A 22858-nucleotide genomic window follows, 5' to 3' on the forward strand; every position below is an offset into this window, starting at 1 on the left:
TACTACTACAACTACACTATATATTAATTAATAATAATTATACTTAGTAGTTAGTTTAGTTTAGTTAGTATTATATTATATATATACTAGATATATATATATATATATATATATATATATATATATATATATATATACGATATTAAATTTTTTTAATGATCTCAGATTACAGAATTATCATCTTATATTTTTTACAAAGTTCAACGATATTTAAACGTTGAGTTTTTGTGTTTCTCATTTTTTTTTTCGAGCATTTTTTTTCGAAAGAGATATTTCTGTCTTCTCTTATAGAGATGAAAGTGTTAAATTCGCAAAATCCCGGAAAGTGATCTTGGCTGTACTGATATATGAAAGCTGGCATTATCGCGAGGAATGAAAGCGGTCTTTATGACCTCTTAGCAAATCCCTCTTGGTAGTAGGATAAGTACACCCTATTGACCCGAAAAGTCACTAGGGACGCGGATCCGTAGCTGTCAAAAGACTCGAGCGTTGGTAGAACATAAGGAATACGAGCAAAGCTTTAAAAGTTAAGAGGGTTTAGAAACTCTTGATACAAACGTAGCAGATTGATAATGTTCATTAAAGATAAAAAACGAAGTTTCAATAAATATAGATATAAAAATTGATTTTATGTTCATAAAATATTATTTTATCAATATAGTTTTTCTACGAATTTAAAAATACTTTATATTATTGAAGTTCAATTTTATCTTTCTGTAAGTAAAAACTAAGAAAAATTTTTGATATGTTAATTTAGTTTTACGATAACGTGTACGTAGTTTGAGAAATGTAAATACATTTTAATGTTAAACTGATGTCAAACTGACAAAGCATCATCTATCCGCGAGATTTCAAAAGGGATTTGTATTCGCTGGTGTACAAAAGATTCTGTGTGGGAAGAACAAGAATATTTGCAAGACTCAAGAGATCAGAGACAACAGGATTGTATATGAAAGAAGGAAACTGAAAGAAATTTATATTTTGATCGAGTCGGACAGATGGAAATATATGTATATCACGGACACAATAATCCGTTATGCTTCTAAACGTTTTCTGAATAAAGTATATAAAAATAGAAAAGAGGATTTGAATGCATGATTGTGATAAAATAGCTTGGCGAGTTTCTTGAGATTTATCAATCATATTTAAAAAATTTTATCCATCTTGATTTTACATTTTGTACGGATTTAGTATTAAAAATATTTCTTTCATTTTATTATCATTTCTTACCGTGCAAAAAGTTCGTTGAGCAATCTGACGAGCTCTTCGGCAGTGCATTGATCGGAGAGCGAGGTAAAGCCACAAATATCGGCGAACAAAATGCTGAAATATTTAATAATAAAGTCAGTTATTTCAGTTATTAAGTTAATTTTCAAATTAATTTTTGATATAAATAGTTAGTCTAAATAAGCACTTTTGTCAACGGTTCTGCAATTACTTTACCTCAAACGGGAAAATGTCGCGTTAAACATTTAGGAAAGGGGAAACTAGGGACGAAAAATTGTCAAGTTCGTCATTGAAACTCTATAAAGTTAAATGAACATGATGTTTGCTCATTGCGAATTAAGTTAGATTGATCCGAGCTTGGTGAGACGTCTGATACGAGAGATTGGATGTAACATCTCAACCCACTTTAGACCAATCCAGAATTCTCTCTATGCAACCACGTGTGCTTATCATATTGCGTGCACTGTACCGTGATAAATCGTCAAGTTTGAAGCAGCTGGCGCTGCTTACTGCATTATGAGACGATCAAGCATATCATCTCATACATACTGCATAATGTGCTCACGATATTGTATAATTATTTGTATCTAATAATAATCTCATGATACAATATTGTAATAATGATGTAAATTGTACTAAAATATAAAAGAAGTGGAAAAAATGATTTTGCTGAAAAAGATACACCGAGAAAAAAATTGTTGACTAAATTAATTTAGCTCGTCTTTATTTCTTTTGAAGGAGAATGTATTTAAAGGAGAATGTATTTTATTTAAGTTAAATATTTGATTTATGTTTATTTTTATCAATGTATTATAGATTAATTTTAATTTTTCGATTTAATTTACTTTTTGACCTGTTTTTAATTTTTAGAACTAGAAAAAATTAAGAAATAAGTTAAATCAAGATTAAAGTTAATTTATATCGTAAAAACGGGCTGTAAAACGAGAATTAAATACCTACATTTTTTAACGAAAGAAATAAAGTCAAAGAAATTAATTTAATCAACTAAATAATTTATTTAAATGACTAATTTTTTTCCTTAGTGTATCTAAAAATTTACTATATTACTAGATATTATAGATCTCAAAATAATTTTATTATTAGATAATCGAAACAATTATGCGAGATATTCAAGCACATGTTGAAAAATTTTGACATTCTAGCAACCAATTTGAATGTTCTATATAATTATTTTGATGATCCAACAAAATTATTTTCAGACCTGTATCTAGTTAAATTTTCAGATACTTCAATAATTTCAGTAAAACTGTTCTTTCTGTGTACATGCTTCTGATTTGTGATTCATCACTGACTGCGTTTGATCAAACGTAGAGATACTTTACGACGAGTTTAAAATCCAAAAAAAATGCAAATTTTACGATAGCGTAAAAAGCCGCGAGCAAAGATTATGATGTTTAATCTGCTGTGAATTTCAGTTTAAGTAGTGCATAGAGGACATAATGTATAAAATAATTATGTAAATTCTTTTGAGCTTTATAACAAAGCGAAGTTAAGTTTCATTTGCAAAATGTCAAAGTGGCACTTTCTTTTTACGATGCGCGTTTTAAATCGCTGCTATTCGTTCGCGGACCATTGGCATCACATACCTGACGTTCTCATGTCTTTGAATATAAATTTTGTGAAACATCGTGTCCTTCGGTTTTCCGGCTATATCGGCTTTCATCTCCATGGCGACATGCCTTGGTAACACGCTGAGCAAAAGCCTCTCCTGAAAAATAAGTTAAATTATATAGTTAACGCGGTATGGGAATATTTTTATACTTAATTTAAAAACATTCAAAAAATAAATAGAGATAATAAAATATATAAAAGGTATAATAAAAATAAATCAAAAATAAATTAAAAATTAAATTATAAATTTATTAATTTATTATATATTATTATTTATACAATAATCATCTTTAGATATAAAATACACAAAAAGTAGGTGAAATTATATATAACGTATTAATTAGTTATTACATATAATGATTAAAATGCAATTTTCTTCAATTAATTTTACTCCTATAATACGTCTCATTAATTACATGATACATTTGTATTCTCTTGCGATGTTGTCAAAACAATTACTTTAAGTAACATAATTTGAAGTAATTGAACATTTTTTTTAGATTTATCAGTATATACATATACTGTGTATCAAACAAATTCTTATATACATTATATGATATAATGGATTAATAGCAATGTTATTAAATTAATCTATTGGAATGGAATCTCATATCTTCAAAGTATCCTTTATGAAGGATCATAATGGATAGGCTAGCTGGAGGACATGCAGGTTAATATAGACAAGAGCTAAAATGTTATTCAATAACTACTATGCTTTATTAATCCACTAGGTTTCCATCCACACGTGTACGCTTGTTACGTGTTTGCAGTTATATCCATGTGATACGTCGGAACTTTCCTTAAATTTAATCACAGATTTTCCGAATGATTGACTTGTCATAACGCAATTTTTACATTCCTGGGATTACAAATGATCAAAAATGAAAAAAATTTTCATAAATCAAACGCATATATTGTGATTAAATGATAAATCTGATTTGAATCTAAATGTGTTAATTATTTAGATTCAAGTGAATTTCACGTTTTCAAAATTTTAACGCAATTTTTGCTTGCAATAAAAATAACTTTCTAGTTCAGAGAATCACGAAGTTCGTAAATGCTTCTGTATATTTATTTTCACAGTACTTCTTACCGCACGACATCTCGAGAAATCTTTTCGCGAAATCTGACATTAAGTATCGCGGAAAGGAGCACATTGCGCGCGCTCATTAATATTCCCACGATTGTCGATTGAAAACCACCGCGCTATCGCGAGTTAAAACGGAAAAGTCAGCCTTCTGATAGGTAGTAATCTTTGCTATTCCGTTGGGATCATGTACATCAAACTAACACGACCTCCGTTAACACACACGTGCGAGAAATATGCATCAAACGGCGTATATTGTTTGAACTCGTGGAACTCGTCAACATCGTGAGAACCTCTCAAGTGTTGGTAAAGTCAACGACGCGTTCGACAAACTTCGCATTGATGGTCGATATGTACGGACGTAGTTGTGTGCGCTTTTAGAATCTGCATCGTGATGTGCAAGCCCGCATAATATAGACACGTCGTTGTTCGATTCCGATTCTATAGCTTCACAATTATTTTTATCGTGCTGCTATGCATTTGTCTCGTCGATGATGTACAAGTTAAGTACAAGCGATTAGGAATTGCGAATTTTCATTAAACACTAAGTACAAATAAAAGATAACTTTAATTGGTGTTATCATTTGTTTAAGTGGAATTAAATGAATGATAGTTCGACAGAAGTGTCATTCGAGAATTAGTCATAAATATATTTTTAAATCTGGAAATCGAAGAGAATCTATTTTTGACTACTTATTAACATTCTTCTCTAAATCAATTCCTCCAATATTGATTTCTTTAGTATCGGCTATTTTTAGCTCTAGTTTAATTGTGACTTTTTGTTTTTTCCAAATTAAAAATTAAGAAAGAATAAAAACAAAATAAATTATGTATTTTATTTAATATTAATTTAGATTGAAGAGAATAACTGTTTTATAAGTACACGGAAAGAAAAATTTATTGGTGTTTAAAAATTTTGTTAGATATATACTAGACCTGAAAATAATATTGTTGGAAAATATAGGAACGTTCAAATGTAGGAATTTTAAACATGATAAACACAGTGCTCTTAAAAGTTTTGCCACTCTAGGAAATTCGAGCGTCCTACATTGAAAAAAATTCCTGTAATTTTACATGGAAATTACATGTTTATGACTGGAAAATTATCTAAATATGATTGGAAATTTAGAATTTTTGTAAATAATTATTTCTTGTACATGATATTATTTCGCTGGTCCACAAAATTATTTGCAGATTTTTGTCCAGCTGAATTTTTACAGCTACTTCAGCAAAATTTTTTTCCGTGTACTTATAAAAGTAAAAGAATAAACAAATTGGTATTGCGTATTATGTTCGGTCAGTGAGCATGGAAATTTACATGAAGGAGACAACTGCATTTGCACAAGTATATTATTTCCTTTTTTCGCAATAGCGTCTCATTATTCTTGTTATTGCTGCTTCTGCAGTGCACAAATGTGAACTGCCTTGTTGTTATTGGTAATCGAAGCGATTACCAATAACCATTCTCGGTTATCAGAGAAAGAGATGAGACATCAGCGTTTCGGTACATGTTCGTCGCTATTAAACGCATACCCACACATTCGACGTCATACTTGAATGGCGATGTGTCGCATATGCGGGATAAACCGTGGATGATCGAACAAGCGTGAACAATAGCCGATTGATATCACAATTGTTCATGGATTTCTGATTAATAGTATAAAGCCTCTCTCGTCACGACAGCGGCGTGATTATGAGAGATATACGATAAGACTCTATCTTTAATGGACTTTAATAGACTTCGCAGTCTGCCGGCGATTATTTCGGTTTTCGTTATTTTTTTGTACATCGCTGGAAATAAATTGTAATCAGAGATTTCCAATCGTGATCCTTGCCACAAAACGTGATGTTTTAAGCTCTTTTGATGTGTATCACATAAAAACATTTAACTCTGCTGCTTATACTAGATAATGTTATTATATATTTTACAACGAAATAAATAAAAATATATAAAAAAAACCTAAAATATGTATATCGCTTATTTGCTACAACAACGATATAACTTAAAAAACAAAGTTTTCTGACAAATGAATTTGAATGCTCTACATTATTAAAATATTTTATAATACATTAATTTTATAATATTAATTTTAATTTAGTGCAATTTATTAATTATAAAAGAATAAAAGTACTTTCTAAAATCTGTGGGAGTAGAATTTAATTCTGAAGAATGATAAAGGAATTGAGCCAGTCTTAATAAGTGTGGCTTAATTGTTGATTTTTAAGAGTGAGATTTTACTCTTTAGAGTTAGATTCCAAAGATTTTATGTATTTTAGAAAATATATTTTTTTTACGTATTCTTTCTTTTTTTTCTTTATATTATCGTTTTTTTCTATGAACAACTCCGAAATGATAATTTTTTAGTTGTCATTATTGTTTCAACTCAACGAATTATATAAATATTTAAAGTAACGAATCAAAAGAATAAGTAAAAATAAGAATGTTTGGTAAAGAAAAGCAGTAATAAATGAAGAAGCAATAGTAGTAGTAGTGAAATGAAGTAATAACAAAGTTAGAGCAGCCTGTTCATTACATTCGTTCATTTGTTTCAGAAATAAGAGAAACATTGCTTCGAAGCATATTACGCTGTTATTAAAAAAAAGTTTACTTTAGTTAGGTAGAAATGCTTTAACAAGACCGACTGGAAATATTCGTAGGTTGAAAAAAATAGTTGTTGAATAATCGACGCACTCTATTTTATTAAAGTCCTTGTGCCTCGACAAAATAGTTCATCCATTATTTTCTGGCTATTGGACAACACGTTCACGCGAAATAAATTCACTCGAAGCTTTGTCACCCAGCCACCGTTTTTCGGCCAGTTTTTCGTTTTTAACACAGATTTTTGTTTTAATATGCACAGTGCCAAAGTTGTAACAAAACAATGAGACAGAATAGCGAGCGAATATCGTAAAACAATATAATTATGCAATATCATTTGACATGCTCTCACGGGACAAAATTCCCACAAAGGCCATATAGATACTTATATTGTCCGAGTGTTAAAAACGACACTCAGATGGGCAATAAAGGATTGAATAAAATGGACATGCAGTTTAATTTTATTCACTGGCGCACAGTTTTTTTTTATTACGTAAATCTCTCCAAAACATTGCTCTCTCTTTATTTGCTATGCTGCATATGAGATATACATAATTTATGTGGAAAATTGTATTCCTCCATTTATTGAAGGAATATAAATACAATTATTAAACTTGTTTTTTGCATATCTAAAAACAGCGTAATTTTTTTGTTATTTGCTAATTCTAAAAAAAACGTATTTAATGTCATACCATCACATATATTATTAATTCGATATTTAAAAAATGCAAATATGATTGTATGGAAGATTATGCGTTTATCTACAAAATCGATGTTCGAATTTTTGCTGCAGAAAACTTGATTGCAAATTTATCGGGAAATCTATAGAAATGAAAGAATGCAAAATGATTCTGAATACTTTCTATATACGTTTACCTATATACGTTTAACGATAATGAAATGCTTGTGAAATGTTTGATGAGCGAATCCTTTCGCATTTTTGAATGGAACTCCAAATCGAATCATTCGTTATCGCCATACCCTGAATTCTTTGTGCAAGAGATTTCTAATCGCGCGTCCGACGATATTATACGCGTGTTTGAGATCCGTAGCGACACATTTTTATCTTTAAGCTTTGCAATTGATTAAATTCGCGTGATTATTATGCGACTACAGCATCTGATGTACTTACTTTAATCACTTTTGTAGATTTTCAATTGTTGTTCGTTGAGAGCGCTAAAATCCAATCGAAAAATTCACGAAATTTCATGATTATAATTTTTATTTAACACGCTATTTTAAAATTCGATTTTATTTAATATCTTCAATTAGAATTCTATCGATATTATTGTGAAAAAGAAAAGATCTCAAGCAGTTTAAGAAAAATGATTATTTGAAATTTTTTTATATATATATATATACAAATGATTTTCACTTAGTCTGAATTTTGCAAAAGTGCTTCATCTAAAGCGACCAGAACGGTAATTTAGTGCATTTTAACGGTGACACGGAAAATTTTTATCTTTATTTTTCTTATTTTTTGAATCACAACTCATAAACTCAAAAAATGTTATTTACCAAATTTGTACAATAAATTGTGACATATATAGTGTAATATAGAAAAGAATCAAATTTCATAATCTTCATTAATGTATGTGATAGTTAGTTTCCTAATATTATATTTATATAATATGAATTAAGTGACAGTTTCTTCTTCGAAAATATACAAAATTGTCGTTAAAATAATTAAAGAGATGATTAAAATTTCCTGTCTCGTTAAAAGTATCTTCAAGTTTTTTTTATTTAAATTTAGAATAACTTTAATTTTTATCTTCTGTGAAGAATTTTTAGTTTATTTACTGTAATTAAGGCGCCATATTCAAGCCATGTTCGTGGTTTCTGAACATAGGCCACAACTCCCCTTTGTACATTCACGTGCGGTTTATTACATTGATGGCGTCATTAATAATTAATAAAGGCGTCAATTATTCGAGATTCAGGTAGAATGTTACGCCGCGGAAATGATCGTTATTTCCATGACATGGCAATGTTGATTAGAAGATTATTGGATCTGACGTTAAAACGGATCTTTCAATCGCTCTGTCTTGACGTCTCTAGATATAATAATTTCCTTTACTATTAATATATAGAGATTAAGTTGACCATATTTCTTTATTATTTATGAAAAAAAAACGCAAGAATAATTTATAGAAAGAGATATAAAATATCGAAATAAAAAGAGATAGTTATTATAAGATTTGTTATTATAAGATTATTAGATATTTGTTAAATGACAAACAAATGTACGTTGCAATTCAATACATTAGTTATATATAGGAGAAAAAAATCATTGCGTTGTACCTCTCCATTCTATTTGTTTTTTTTTTTTTATGGATAAGTAGGTTTCATTGTTGTCTTTTAATTTTTATGTCAAGTTAATTTTCTGGAAGTCTAATCTTTTCTGTATGTTGAGAATATTACTTTGCTGTTTTTATTAATTCTTTTTAAGACTTGGATATCTCTCAATAATTTATGTATTAAAAGCAATGTTTATTATATATATATATGAGTATTATATATACATATATATATATATATATATATATATATATATATGAGTATTATACCTGAAGCTTGTGCGCAAAAAAGTCTCCTTGTTTTCTACATTCGTAGAAGATTTTTAATTTTCTTTTTAAAATTCAACTTGAAAGTTTTTCTGTAAAACGTAATGGTCGTAAAAATAATAAGAGATTTATTTAATTAAAATAGTAACAAACAGCTCAAATAATTAAATAAGATGCTATGAAGAGCTACGACCCAATAAACTAATAACTTGTGTTGCAATAAAGTATATATAATTTAAACTTGAGATAATAAAATATATATTAATTGTTGAAACAAAATCGAACATTTAAATGACATATATATTTTTAATGTATAATTTAATAATCTACATGATAAAAATATTGATAAATTAAAATAGATGTTTCGACCTCCCATTATTATTAATATTAACTGTTAATTTTAAATTAAGAAATTTGTTCTTGTTTTTTTAGAAGATAATTTTTATAATCGGCTTTGTTTTTTAATTTTTTACGAGTTCTGATTTTTTTCTGTTGAAAGTATTATCTTTCTATTTTTTTATTAATTTTTTTGACTTGCTGAATAACATATCTCTCAGTAACTTATATATTACAAGCAATATTTATTATATATGAGTATTATATCTGAAGCTTGTGCGCGAGAGAAGTCTCTTCGTTTTGTACATTCGTAGGAGATTTTTAATTTTCTTTCTAAAATTCAATTTGAAAGGCTTTCTCTAAAACGCAATGGCTGCAAAAATAATTAGAGAGTTGTTGTTATTTTTTTATGTTTTGAAAGTAATTTTTATAATTATTAAATATATATTTATAAATTTTTATTATTGAAATTATTAATTTCAATATTATAACAATTTTATAACATTGTCGATTCTGTTTTTATTTATTGTTTTTTAATTTTTTGATTTATTTGTTCTTATTATATATTGAATGACATCAATTAATTCGCTTCAAATACGAATTTACTGCAAATGCAGTAGCATACCTGTTGCTGATTCTCTCGCTGTGTGGTCAGACGTGCTTCGACACACTGTCGGGTTTCAAGAAATGCCTGTCTTTGCGCCAATTCCCGTGGGTGATGTGTCAGTGCGCCGGCTACATTCGTCCCGCCGACTACCACGATCGAGCTTAGCAACTAAAATAGAAATAAAGTTGTACTGTTAGACTACAAGCTAGCTCAATTCGATTAGCATTTTTTTAGTGTGTTAGATCTCGAATTACTCTCGATCTTGCATTAATTTGCCGTTAGCTCTTCCACACGTTTTTAGAAAATTAGAGTCTAATGTTATTAATATTAAAAAACATTAAACATTAAGAAATTATTTATAAGCAAATGCTTTCTAATATTGCTTTAAAGTATTCCTAAAGTAATGTATTAGAAACAATGAACTACAATAGTACATGTTTTAAAAAAAATTTTGAAAACAGATTTTAAAAAATAAAGATTTCAAAAAAAATAGTTCTGTATTTTTTTATATTTATTTTTATTTGGTATTTTAATATTTCAAATTATTTTTTTTTTCTTGTAGATTACAAACATAAGAAACGATTTAAATATTCAGTTTTAGAAATTTAATAAGAAAAAGTACAAAGTATATTTTTATTTTAATAATTTAGAATATCTTGCGATGTTTCTTAAAAGATTGATAATTTCCAGTCTTCATAAAACATAAGAAATATCCACAATAAGGCGGATATTGTTTGATTGTAAAGAATCGTATGCGTACTCATGAACGAGGATGAGGAAGAACCAATGGATTATGAGTGTCACAAGATGAGGATCTCGTGAACTAGGCTGCTAAGAAGAGTTTTAATGCCGGATCAGTGACTATAAGCCGGGGATCGGATAGAAAAGAGCGTAGTCGGAAGAGAAAGTTTAATATTGGATTAGAGAAAAGTGGAAAGGTGGAGATTAAAGGAAAGAGACTTGAGAAGAAGAAGGATGAAGAAGAATCTTGCAAGCCTTGAAGGATATGGAAAAAGCATTACAAAGGAAACAAGATTATACGAGTGCTAATTCAATAACATAATTGTGATTTATTGTAACATGAGATTCAGCCGCTGGCTGAATAATGAATAAATTGTACTTTTAATGTTGTTTTTCTCTATTATATTATTTAAGTTATATAAAACATATATATCAAATTTCATGATAAATCACAGTTAAATATAGCCCGAGGATATACATATGCATTAATTCGACGGGTAATATTTGTAACTTTTTGTCGCTAACCAGAATTCGCTTGTCACTGTCACGTTTGACAATATTTGGTTTGGGGCCATACTGACTGACGAATATTACATGCGTGATAGATTTTATTTTACCATTTGTGTAAAGTCTACCTTTGCGGATCAGAATCAATTTGGCCCTTCGGCTCTTTCGATGCTGATAAAAACGCATGTCGATGCGAATCCCACAATCGATGAATGCATGTACGAATGACTTTGTAAGCCGTCGACGTTGCTCACGATTCGGTCGGCTTTATTGATGGCAAATTTTCTCGCGACACACGTGCAGCTGCAATGATGCACGTGCGATATACACCCAGCACGTTGTATCATGCACTTGCGACATTTACAGACCTTGTCAAATGCAGTGTGAATTGTATGACAAAAAGAATCGAGCAATCGATAGGATAAATATATTCATACAAATCAATGCAGACGTAGAATTGAATTTATGCAAATTGCAAATTTTGCAAAGAAAACGAGAAATATGGCTTTCGCGATATGGATTTTGGCAATATGGAAAATACGAAATGTGAAAGCAGGATGGAAGAAAAGAGATTTATTAATGTTACAAATATTTTTTAACAATCTCCATTATCATTATTGTGTGGCTCTGTAATTGCACAGCTTGGGGGACATAAGCTAGAAATTGTGGTATTTCACATATTTCATTTTTATTCAAATTTTTTTAAATGTCGCATTAAAATATTACGAAAAAAAGGGAGATTAAAGAAGAAATAAATGGTAGTGAAAAATTTATTAATAAAACTGACAAAATTATTTGTCATACAATCATTCAGTTAAATTTATTATAGCTTCATCACATGTCTTTTCTTTATTTCTTCTCTTCTTTTTCCCTATTTGAGAGCTTACATTTAAGCTAGTATTGTGCGAGATTGAGCGATCTGTACATAGATTATCAACGCAAAGTGCAGGAAGTTCGAATAGGAAGCGATAGACAAACACGTGTTTCGTTCTTGATAAATATCTCTTGCGTGGGTTCAGCTCCCGATTGACATCGCTCTTATTTTTAGACTTCGAGCCCTAACGCGCTCTCGTTACACGATTCAATAAGCACAATGTGAAATGGAAGAGGATTAACGGCAACCCTCACTTTCTTTTTCACGCTATGATGGCAAGATGGGTATTTAAGGGGGTGACGGCTTTGCGGCGAAAATCGATGGCTTGGCTTCGGAGGAATCAAAAGAAACGCGACGACGTGAAACCTCGTTTCGATCGACACTGACGAAACTCGTATCGGTCAATATTTAAATAAGCTCTTGTCAATATTCATTGCGGCATACGTGAAGGCTTCGTCACAATGTACTTAGTCCCCGAAGAAACTTGTTTTTTCAACTTTTAGGCTGACACGCGCGCTCCCCTTCTCCAAGTTTCGTCGTTTCTTTAGCAAATGAGATCTTAAAAGTGTTATGTATGTCTTGATGGAGTGGCTGAATTTGCCATAGAATTTGATCGCATGGAAAATGATAAAATAATAAAAAGTAAAAAAACTTCTCTTTTTTAAATTTAGAATTCGTTGACACATTAATCAATTTAAGGTAATTGCATATTAATCTTCTGAAGACTGGCATGTTTTTGATTGACTTTTTTATTTTAAGGGCTAGAACTTTTTTGTCAATGTCATGAGGTTGAGTGGCAAAAAAGATGGCGTCAGTGTCAAGTCCCTAAAGGAGCCTCCGGGCTTCTACAGGTTAAAGTATTTTTATTACATGAAAGTCATCAACTAATTTCTCAGTTTTAACAAATAACATGAAAGCGATTGAAAAATAAATATCAAGAAATTATCTTTTTTTTTTTAAGCAAAATTCTATTATATTATAAAAAATTTAAACAAAATTATACTTTAAAAAGTTTAAAAAAGATATTAAATATGTTATTTATATTTATAAAAGCCAAATGGCTCTTATATTCCTTTATCGAATTTAATTTGACTTTATTTAGGTAGTCAATAAATTTGTTTACAATTATTATACTTATATATTTAATATATTTAATGTATTGTATAAATATATTTTTAAATATTTTTATCTTTACTGTATTCTTAGATATCTAAATAATATTAAACATCATATATGATTTCATTTTGCATAATATGAAGCTTATGCAATTGCTTATTGATTTGAGGGTTAATGTAAGACGCGCGTCAGGAGATATAATGAAGCTCCACTCAAAGGCATTAACATTATACATTAGCTGCGGGATTCTCTGAAGCATGATTGCGCAATTAACAGCTGAAGTTAAATTTCAGCTGCGATTTACCGGAATAACGATAATAGTGAAATTTCTCGTCTCTCCTTATACCAATATAGGAAAATTTCGAAGCAAAGGGTGCGTTCTATCAAAGGGACTACTCGTTGAGTTTGCAGAGTTTCGAAGGGGCTTGTTGTAGCATACACAATTACACCAACCCTACGTGCATGGTCTTCTCATCTAATGAAACCCGAGTTCTGATGGGTTATTATCGGGACACCTTGTACAGTGGCTTGTATTGTGCGCGGTTCTTTGATCTATCTTCATGGAAAGTGCACCGACTATCTACGATGGGTCGACCTCTTGTCCTACATGAATCTTCAAAAGGGATCATCGGATCCTTCGTGGAAATGCTTTGGTGGCCATATAACTTATTTGTAATCTTGGGCGGATTTATTCGCAACCACCTGTGGATCGTTATTGGACCCTTGAAATCCTTTCTTTTTACGAGCTACATTTTTCGGCAGTATTTTGCAGACCTTTATGGCAATGTTCTTCTACGTAATCTGGTAAATCTATTGCAATTTTCTTACAAAGGAAAATACACTGAAAGAAAAGATTGATGCAACAATTTAGATAGTAAAATATGGCATAGCATTTTTAATCAGCTGCAACAATCAGTTTTTGGTTATAGCAGTAAATTTTTAGTTGCATTAATCTATCCGCAATGTCATGTATATGATTTTGATATATATATATGCCATATTTTACTATCTACTTGTTGTAGCAATCAATTTTTTCTTTCAGTATTAATAAACAATTCAGATTAATTCCAGGAATATTGTCAGTATTATGAGAGTATTCAAAAGCTAAAAATATATATATATATATATATTTATGATCTGCACAGAAATCTACATGAGACAAGTCTTCTTGTCGCATCTTCTACAAAAAACTTTTTTAAAAATAAGGAGACTATATTTAATATCATTATCTTTTTTAATTGTTTTTAGGATATTCATACATCTTTGGAAGTACATTACATTGAAAAGATTAGCTCTTAATAAAAAAAATACCATATTTAATCTTTTTAATCTCTTTAATTTCTTTTAAAATAATTTTATATTTTTATAGGAGAATATCATCTGTATCAAAATTTTACACAAAGATTTGTAAAGGAATGTAAAAATTACTTTTCTAAATTTGATTTCGTTTGCACATTGAAATGTCAGAATACAGATTTAAAATATTACATTCTTATCTATTTCTGTACGTCTATTTATATTCAAACGTATCGTACTACTGCGAAACTCCGATTTAGAGACAGAAAGAGGGGAAAGAGAGAAAGAGAATCGTTAACTTTTGGATGCGATAGACGGATGCTTTACTTTCTGTCAATTAAAATTCTGCCAAGTCAGGATATGTACGCGAAAGTGCGGTTCTGAACTTAATTATTTAGAAAGTTATACATCAGTCTCTCTCAAGAGATTTGCGGCTTTCTTGCGTTATCCTCAGGTCCTTACGAATTTAAAGGAAAATTCTACAAGACCTTGTTAAATATTGTACGTCGGAAAAGCGAGCATAGTTGGTTTCATATAGCCAATGGTTAGAATAAAAGTTTGTAACACTATGAAATTTAAACAGCTGTAATTCCGTTAAAAATGAAGGACATTTAAAAAGTTATTTTAAAACTTAAAATCTTTATTTCTGAAAGGTCACTAAGTCTTTTGAGTTTCTGTGAGTTCGGTTTTTCATAAAGAAAATTACGAGCTGGACAAAATGGACAAAATTTTCTTTTTCTTTTGTAATTCTGTCATGTATTCAAAAAAGAAGTCTACGAACACTTTTTTTACTTTTTAAAGCTTGAAGTTTTCCTTAGAAAATCATTTTTTAAAAATGTTTTACCTAAGATTTTTTTGTTATTGAGTTGTTGTTGGCGATTAAATAAAAGACATATTTTGATTCTGTTCGTATTTCTGTTAAAAATAAACGTATCGCAATTTAAAAAAAAAAACAGATTCTTAAAGCTGAAACTTTGCTTCTTTGAATAGTATAATTGCTAATTTAAAAAAAATGTAGACGTGATACAAATAAAATAGCGCTATGAACTTTTGTTAAACATGTGTATGTGTTTCATAAAAATACAGAGTAGTATTAGAAAGAAACATCGCCTCGGCTGATTTGTTCGCTATAATGGAGATCGAGTTTTGCAGAAAGATTTAAAAAAGTGCACTGGGCAAAAGAAATGTCTTTCACGGCATATAATCAGGTGGTTACTTTACATTCTGTACCGAGAGCGCTTTCACAAAGTTCGTATAACGGCCTTTGTAAAGAAATTGTATATTACTCGATGCAAAGGTAAAAGTGCATACGATATTGTTGATAACAAACAACAAGCAAGAATTTTAAAAAAGAAAGACAAGAGAAAAATATAAATTAATCGTGATATAATGATATAATTATAACATATGAGAAATCATAAAAATATAAAGATTTTCTTTTCTTTTAGGAATATTTACTATTTCCTCATTTAATTTTGTAATTTAAAACATATAAATTTAATACAACAATTAATAATGTAAGTTATTAATAATTTTTTTAAAATTAACGTTATCTAGTGAATTACTAATATTTTAAATTTTTATTTTATTTAACATTTCAATTAATAATAGTCATACATTTCTTCTTGATTGACCTAAACATAAATAGTAAAATAATACAATGTTGGATATACAAGGTGATCATCAAATTATGGTCTATCCTGAGAAGGTTGAGTGGTCTAAACTTAGCCGAAAGTCGTCACTTTACGATTTTTGTAATGGTACGAGATATTAATTACTAAAAATCATTAATTTAGTAATAAATATTTCGTTAATTGCGTAAAATGGTAGAGGACTTTTCGGTTCAATTTAGTCCGGTTTACCTGCTCAGGATGGATGATGCCATAATTTAATGACATTCTGTATATAGGGGTGGGCAAAATACGCAAAAAATTGTATTTAAATATAAAATACAAAATATTCAAAAAAATTGTATTTAAATACAAAATACTCTCAAAAAAGTATTCAAATATGAAATACAAAATACTCTTAATAAAATAAAAATGTATTTAAATTTTTTATTTTAAATACATATTGTATTTCAAATACGTCTATTCCTGGCTGAAATACAACATTAGAGATTGTTCACCAAATATAAATAAAGATAAATGATGCATCATGCACATTATGCGTGAAATGGAACTTTAGATTGAGTCAACAATGGTGCGATTTTAACTTTCATAAAAAAATTTTATAATTTAAAAGTATTTAGTATTTACAAGTTTAAAATACAAAATATTAAAAAAAAGTATTAAAATACAAAATATTTTCAAATAAAGTATTCAAATGCGAAATACAAAATACAAAAATGTATTTAAATACGTATTTTAAATACATTTACTTCAAATATTGCTCATTCCTATATGAATGTAAATGTAAATAATATTATAGTTTGAATATTTAAAATTATAATTTATATCATGATAATATTTATCGTATCAGAATATTTAATAATTTTAATGTAATAATTATATTAATAATCTTCAACAAGCTGCAATATAAGACGATGCAACAAAGTAGCCGTATAAATTATTCCTTTTGTGACTAATTGGCATTAAATGATAGGTATCTTGTTCTCCGTTGATGATTGATTGATTGATGGCTGTTCAAGTACTTGGATATAATGCCACATCGATCGTCACGCGTATCGAGTGTAATGATAACTTTAAAAGACGTTTATTAAAATTATCAGAGATTCTATTATATAGTAGGCGAATTGTATATCCAATTACAGATCGAATAGAATTCCCAAATGGATGAGACGAATAGGGGAACAATATTTTTCCTTGAATACATGTGTAACTCTCTTCATAGAAATTCCTTTTATGGAGCACTCTCATTCAATCATATTTCCTGTTTCTGCTCGAGCGACGAAACCTTCTTGACTTCAAATACCAATTGAATTTTCTGATTTGTGCTCGCCGCACGATGAGTCTTGATTTCTTCCTTCTCTATCTTGTTGACATTTTTAATTTACAGCTTTTCATAAAAATTTACGACTTTTTTTATAAATTTACAACGTTGTAATCAGAAATCGTCACGTTGATAAATAGTATATTTAAATAAGTCGTTCGTTCTTAACGTTTCTAATTGTAACTTGAATGAGAAATCGCATACATAAATTGTAATTTTTAAACTAAGGCAAAGAATAAAAAAAATCAGATTTTTCTATAAAATAAATTAATTCAAGTGTGTACATATATAAAATTTTATTAATAGTTTTATATGTGCATATTAAATATGTTTTATATGTGCATATAAAAATGTATTACAGAATTATATTGTAGAGAATATTTATAGTAAAATTCTATAATATATTTTTATTATTATGCAATAATTAATCGCGTTTGATAATTGATGTATCGTATTCTAATTCACGATTTGAATAAAAATTCAAAGTATCCAATAATAAAATTCTACGAAAAATTTCTTCCATATCAGAAAAGTCAAATGTAAATTTATGAGGGGCTTACGAGGAATGCACAAATTGTCGCTCCGTATTCAGATTTTTGCTACCTGAACCATAGCTCTCGGCTGCACATATTCGCATCTCCACTACTGAAAGATATTCGCATTGCCAATCCACTTTCATTTTACATTTTTTTCTGGAATAAACATTTCTCGAAAAATCATAGAGCACAACTTGTTGGAAATATTTAATATATATATTGTCGTAATATTTTTTATTAATCTGCAACTCAATAAATAATTTTTTAAGTAGAGAAATTAAAACAAGATATATTTTTTAATGATTTATATAATATATATATATATATATATATCTATCTTTTTTATGGAATTTAAATTGTTTATGTTTAATTGTTTATAAAAAATGTTATGATTTATATTTTATGTAGTTTGCATTTATTTAACAGAAAATATACTGCTTTTTTATATGTATTTGCTTTAACGTTTATACTTTATACTATCTTGACTTATTTTTGTTGCAAGGTGATAGAAAACAGTGCAGAAATTTATGTTTGCTCGCAACAATCCGTTTAAATTTTTTACTACTGACTGTTTTCCAGTACATTTAAACGCTTGCTATTTTGTTCAGCATTCGTTGAGAGAATTGTTTCGCGCAATTAAGTCACACATTGTAATTAATTGCAACAATGGATTTTTCATTATCTTATGTACAAAAATCTTTATTACATTGCATAGTAATTTGTTTCATATCTTAATTAAATCTTAATTAAAATTGCAATGGAAATTAAAATTTAATTTATTTATAATTTGACGTAAAAGAGATCAGATATAGAGAACAATATATAATACATATACTGTTAAAATAAAATGTTAATTTTAATATTTTGCATGTCTCAGAAAGTCTGTAAACGTCTTTAAGTTAAAATTAACATTTTATTTTTAACAATAGATAATAATTAAATATTTCTTTTAGTTGTATATCTTTTAGTTCGATTAAGTAAAATTATTTTGTAGAATACGTCAGTTTTTTATAGTGCTTAATTTCTGTATCGTCACGTGACACAAGTTTCTTTCGTAACGAAACACGTTTTCGACGTAGGCATTTTTACGACAAGCGATCCATCAGAGTTATCGATAAATCTGATGCAAGCGGACATTGCCATCTTCATGGCAACATAGTCGATGCATGTCGATGAAACGCAGTTTTCGAGACGAAAAATCACGTCTCTTTCATATCACCGTACATCGATGCTTTTACGTATTATATGTATTTGCATCTTTAATATATCGTACTGCGAATGCCAGAAATAAAAAGAAAAGTTTAGAATTTCGATATAACTAAATTATATTTTCTAATATAACAAGATTATTACGTAGCTTTTTTTCGCTTTTCCATTCACGTTTTTCAAATTTTGCTATTTGTGTTGTAAAAGAAATTTACACATAAAGTCAAGATTTATAACTAACTTTCCATTTGAACGGTCAAAAATCTCCGTTTGCACGAGTCACCTTTCATCGTCGTTACGACATCACGATCGTGCGTGTATGAAAATAAATGGGAGCTTTCGGACAGCGAGGTGTGGCAAAAACGTACCGTGGTCACCACCGTTGAAAGCGGTTCGCGTGAAAAGGCACCATTTTTCAAACTCGTGGTTCTGTTGAAAAATGATAACTCGCGTGCAATTAAGTCTTTCCTAATTTTCGCCGTGTCTCGCCGAGAGCAGCAATTAAGCAGACGGCCTCGCAATGTTTTCCCGTTTGTTCGCGTCATTAGAGCGTCGTCTTCATTGTCGTCGTTTCATTGCGTGGTTAGTTAGAACTGCATCAAACAAGAGGGTCGACCCAAGAGTCGAAGAGTGCTCCCGAGAGATATCGATTCGCTTTTTTCTCCACCTTCCGCCTTCGCGTTCATCGAGCCGAGACACCCACGCGACTTCCGTTTCCGACCCCGCGAGAACTTGTCTCCCCGAAAGATGCGTGGTCGGACGAGTCTCGTGCACGTGATCGTCGCAGAATTCGCTCGAAAAAGGCTCATGTTTCGGCTCCTGAAATGGATATACGTGCCCCACTATATGATTCGTTCAGATTGCGCCAAGTTGTCGTCGAAGGTAAACAATTGCTTTGCCGTGAGGATATTGTACGAGAAAACGGAAACGTTGACACTTGATACAATAGTTGGGATTATTGTAGTTCTCTTTTATGAATTTAGCACGTGGCATGTTAATACTGATTGTAAATACATCGTAAACTATAGGGTTTATACCTTAATCGTTATTTATTGCGACTTTAAATTTTAATCGCCCAATCGCTTTTTTTTTTTAGGCTACATTTATCTCCGATATTTACTCCACAAAAATCAGAAAAAAATAAAAGAGGTGAAAAGAGGAGAGAAATTATTCTGTTATATTAGTTAGCCTTTATATTAGTACTGTGTCTTGATTCTATTTTATTGTTAATATTAATGAAATCATTACTAATTAAATTGAATTGTCAATGTAGTAAGTATAAGTATATTTATGTATCATAATTTACATAAAATAATTAAAGAATGTAAATGGCTTAATAGTTATTTCGTGATACATAATAAAAAGGATATAGAGGAATAATAAAGGATGGGAAGCTATTTAGTTCTTGATTCTTTATTCATTACTCGATGTTTTATATATTCCATTTGTTTGAGATATACGACATTTTTAGCGCGCGAGATTTATGTTCGGAACACACAAAGTGTATAGATTAGATTCAGTGTATTAAATACATTTGTGCATTTTATGACATAAATCCTATATCATAACTTATAATATATGCAAAAGATTAGAATTATTATTTATTAATTTGTATAATACATATATTCAATATTTTTATTTCTTCGTAAATACATTTTAGAAATTACTACGTTACGTTTTATATCTTATTTCTAAGCATTATAAATTTTTCATGAGCCGTACAATCCACATGGAAAAAAAAATGTTGCTGGCTACAGCTAATTCTGATTAGCTGAAATTGCATTAGCTATGAAATTTGCTAATACATATAAAGGATTTGCTGCTGTAGCTAATATAAGGATGTAATCGCAAAGTATGCATGTCTGTTATAGATTAATTTATTTAGCAGCATGAAATTAATTGTCACAATTATCGAATATGTTCGAATAAAAGAAAATTGTCTCTACCACAGCTAAATATGATTTGCTGGAACTGTATTTGCTATTAAATTGTCTGCTACACAGAAAACGTTTGCTGCAATGATCAATACATCGACATCATAGCAAAATGCTTGTCTGTTATAATGATAATATTTAGGCTTCATAACATAATGGAAATTAGACTTCGCAGATCGTCATTAGGTATCCATATATTACGACTAGAATTTAGGCATCACATGCAAATTTTTGCTGCTGCAACTAATCTTTTTTTTCCGTGCAACTACGATAGTTATATATTTTACCCTTTTGGGATAGAAATGCAAGGATTTTAAAAAGCTTTTTTAATATAAAGAATAGGTATTTATATTTTATTTTTTATAGTAGTAGACAGTATATTGTTTTTATTGATATATTATTTTTCTTTAACATAATAAATAAAATACTTGATAAATTAAGTTCAATAAATGCTGCATATATCCAGTTACCTTATTATGAGATTTCCGTCAGCTAATAATTTAGGTCAACTTTATTATTATATAACTTAATTATTAAGATTTTTTTGTTTTCTGCAGTAATTAAATTGCCCGGTGTTTTGTATGAAAAAATTTCACGTATTTCTTACTTATAAAGACCGCCGAATCATCTCAATATCGACTGACCGTTTTATCTTGTAAGGCTTTTATCTTCTGCTGCCTTTACAAGGAAATAAAGGCAGCAGAAGATAAAGGATTTTACAAAGAAACTTGATCCCAGGCCATAGCGATCGGATTTCCTGTTACGGGTTGTGTCGTAATTAAAGGAGTACTTACACCGAACAATTTTGGACATCACAAATCTCTCCTTATCGAAATGATCCTTTTATTGATTTTAGTCTAATAGCTCAACACGTCTCCCTATATTTCGAATTATTAATTTTAATGAACTTCAAATTATGTTTTTACTAATTACAAGTCACATCATTATCTCTAGATGTAGATAAAGGCGCGGCTTGCAATTGATAAGGATGTAATTTCGAGTTTATTAAGATTACTAATTAGAAATAAAGTAAAGCTACGATGATTAATAATGCATTATTAGTCACCGTAGCTTTATTTTATCACTTGTCACAGACAAGTGATACTATGTAGGAAAGCTGTAAACTGAAACACTATATAGTTTCTCATAGCCACAATAAACTTGGCACAAATCAAATCACTTAAGCTACGGACGTTGCTGAAGCTTCTTATCTGATACGTCGTCTCATTAAAAGTTGTTGATCAACTTTTGCGCAGAAAGACAAAAAGTCTACTGTTTACAAGAAGTCGTCAATGAATACACAATCTTTCGAATTTGATTTATTATCAATCAATTTTGGCGACGCTAAAAAACGACTCGTTAATTAGCACGATATAATATCGTAACGGATTCCTAAGGGACGCAATTAATTCCTAAGCGGATCAAGCTATACAATGGAATTCTCTTTGTTCCGTTCGTAACTTTCGCTAACGTTGCAGCAGCGTAATATTCATGCCAATTAACGCAACGCGGAATATATTTCCGCGCTATTAGCAGAACGCGGAGACACTTTATTCATGTGTCGAGATCAATCCTCATTTATTCTCGCTCAAAGTTCGCAAATGCTTTCCAAGAGTGATATTATAATATGATCTTATTGCACGC

General features: G+C 29.5%; 1 protein-coding gene across 1 annotated transcript in view; it reads right to left on the reverse strand.

Annotated features, from left to right (window-relative positions):
- The window catches only part of LOC105621266 (adenylate cyclase type 6), a 101526-nt gene that overhangs the window by 14337 nt on the left and 64331 nt on the right, over window positions 1-22858 (reverse strand). The window contains exons 6-8 of the mRNA XM_012202735.1: window positions 10071-10220; window positions 2835-2956; window positions 1231-1323 (exon numbers count right to left, since the gene is read on the reverse strand). Coding sequence (XP_012058125.1) covers window positions 1231-1323; window positions 2835-2956; window positions 10071-10220 — 365 coding nt within the window. The remainder of the gene's footprint in view (window positions 1-1230; window positions 1324-2834; window positions 2957-10070; window positions 10221-22858) is intronic.

This window comes from Atta cephalotes (genome assembly GCF_000143395.1).
Source record: "Atta cephalotes unplaced genomic scaffold scaffold00032, whole genome shotgun sequence".
Lineage (NCBI taxonomy): Eukaryota > Metazoa > Arthropoda > Insecta > Hymenoptera > Formicidae > Atta > Atta cephalotes.